Below are 2,377 nucleotides of genomic sequence, written 5' to 3' on the forward strand. Positions count from 1 at the left end.
GAAGCAAGCAGAGAGGGGGACCTCACACCACCAGCAGGAAACCCTGGTGGCGCAGTGGTTAAGAACTCGGCTGCTAACAAAAAAGTTGGCAGTTTGAACCCACCAGGCGCTCCTTGGAAACTATAGGGCAGTTCTACTCTGTCCTTTAGGGTCGCTATGAGTCGGAATCGACTCAACTGCAACCGGTATACCACCAAGAAAGTAGTGCCAGGAGAAGAGTGTGTCCTTTGGACCTGGGGTCCCTGCGCAGAGAAGCTCCTAGTCCAGGGGAACACTGATGAGAAGGCCGACAGAGAAAGCCCTCCCCTGGAGCTGATGCCCTGAATTTGGACTTTTAGCCTACTCTACTGTGAGAACATAAACTTCTCTTTGTTAAAGCCAGCCACTGGTGGTATTTCTGTTACAGCGGCACTAGATGACTAAGACAGACACCGATCATATGATCCTACTTACAGGAAAGATCCAGAATAGTCAAATCCATAGACCCAAAAGTTATTAGTGATGACCAGGGGCTGGAAGGAGGGGGCTGGGGGTGTTGCTAAGGGAGTACTGAGTTTCTGTTTGGGGTGATGGAAAGTTCTGGAAACGGATAGTGATGAAAGTTGCACAACATGGTGGACATGCTTAATGCCTCTGAATTGTACACTTAAAAATGGTTAAAGTACGGGGACGGCAGAGGGCCGGGCAGGGCTTCGTTCTGCTGCACACAGGGTCACCATGAGTCGGAACCAACTCAATGGCGCCTACAACAGCAAACAATTTACCATAAATAAATAATTAGTTAATAAAACCCATAGGAGCACACCCCACAGCCCCGTGATGCCCACCTCCTCCGGCCCTCTTGGGGGAAGCGCCCAGGGCCTGTCTTCGCTAAATGCCTCGGTCTTCCCACAGGCGACGCGGCTCATGGGTACCAGGCAGTGGGCGCTTAGCACTGCCTTCAGTCAGGACCCCACATGTGCCCAGCTCGACCAGAGTCCCCAGCCCCGCAGCCAGACTCCCCTCCACGCCCCTCCACACCCCGCCTGCCTCGGTCTCCCCTGGAGTGCAGACAGTACTGCCGTCTGCAAGTCCTGGAGCCGTGACAGGGCCAGTGTGGATGCCTCCACAGAAGCGAGGAGCCTCAGGCTGAAGTCTGTTTATTGGGTGGAAGGGAGGGGCGGGGATGGACGGAGGAGGGGAAGGAGGGGCCGCCCGAGGCTTGGCAGCAGCAGGGAGGAGTCCCGCATCCTCGGGGACCCCTTATTCTCCGGGGTGACGAAGTCTACTGCTCCGACTGTGCAGACAGCGAAGGCCATGGTTACCCCCATGACTCCACAAACACTTCTCAGGCACCCCGACCTGCTGGCCCTGCTGCCACGCCACAAGCAGGGTGCCCCACAATTCACGCATCACCCACAAGGCCAACTCTGTTCCTAAAACTTCTGCAAATGCACAAGTGGGTCAAACAGTGGGGGGACGGGGGGCTGTGAAGGGGTGGGAGGGAGCCAGGTGGCTGGGGAAGAGGGGGGCAGGAGAACAGAGGAGGGGGAGAAGCAGGCAGCAGGGAAAATGGGTTGGGGACCCAGACAGGGAGGGAACTGAGGGGGAGGGAACTGGGGGGAGGGGGACCCGGGGGCAGGGTGGAGAGAGCCACTGGGGGAGGGTGGCCCTCACAGGGCCTCTCCAGGAGGGGGCCGAGGGAGAGCTTTGCTGCCTACCCGGGAAGGGCCGAGGTGTGGCCTGAAGGGTCAGGGTGCCCCCTTGCTCCCTGGGGAGCAGGCATCTGCGGAAGGAAGGGGGCTGTGAGAGCTGAGCTGGCCCGTATGCCCGCCCGCCCACCTGCTGGGGGCCATGGGGCCAAGGGCCATGGAACAGTGGGGCCAAGAGACCCTCCCGCCCCTCAATGCCCAAACCCTCTCCCTTCGGGGGGCAGCCCGCGGGCGACCCCAGCGGGGACAGATGGGTTGAGTGGGTACCTGACTTGGGCAGCATGACTGCCATGTCCTCGGGGAGCCCCACGGTGGGGTAGAAGTCTTGGAAGGCCTTCATGGCCTCCGGGCTCACGTCCTGGGTCCAGCCTGGGGGAGAGCAGGGCCACTGTGAACCAGGAGCCCACAGGGGCTGTGGCAGGGGCAAGGGGCTCACGGGGTGGACTCCGCGGAGGGCCACCGCCCGGGGCTGGGCAGGCCATGCACTGCACGAAGCCTAACTCCACAAGGACGTCCAGGAGGTTGGGGGCCTGGCGGAGGCCCAAAGGGTGTGTTCCCCTGGACGGCCCTTAAGTCACCTTCAGGCAGCTCCCACACCAGTCTCTCCACCAGGGGGAGCCCCTGGCTCGCTCAGCAGAGCCCTCCCCGCTTAGAATTCAGGGCCCAGGCAAGGGAGGGTGGGGCCC

At 60.8% G+C, this 2,377-nt stretch overlaps 1 protein-coding gene across 1 annotated transcript in view; it reads right to left on the reverse strand.

Moving 5' to 3' along the window:
• Nucleotides 1-1,730: 1,730 nt before the first annotated feature.
• Nucleotides 1,731-2,377, reverse strand: part of LCN15 (lipocalin 15) — a 2,867-nt gene continuing 2,220 nt past the window's right edge. Inside the window, exons 5-6 of the mRNA XM_004391055.1 lie at nt 1,959-2,060; nt 1,731-1,765 (exon numbers count right to left, since the gene is read on the reverse strand). Of these exons, the coding sequence (XP_004391112.1) occupies nt 1,731-1,765; nt 1,959-2,060 (137 nt within the window). The remainder of the gene's footprint in view (nt 1,766-1,958; nt 2,061-2,377) is intronic.

This window comes from Trichechus manatus, unplaced genomic scaffold (genome assembly GCF_000243295.1).
Source record: "Trichechus manatus latirostris isolate Lorelei unplaced genomic scaffold, TriManLat1.0 scaffold00420, whole genome shotgun sequence".
NCBI lineage: Eukaryota > Metazoa > Chordata > Mammalia > Sirenia > Trichechidae > Trichechus > Trichechus manatus.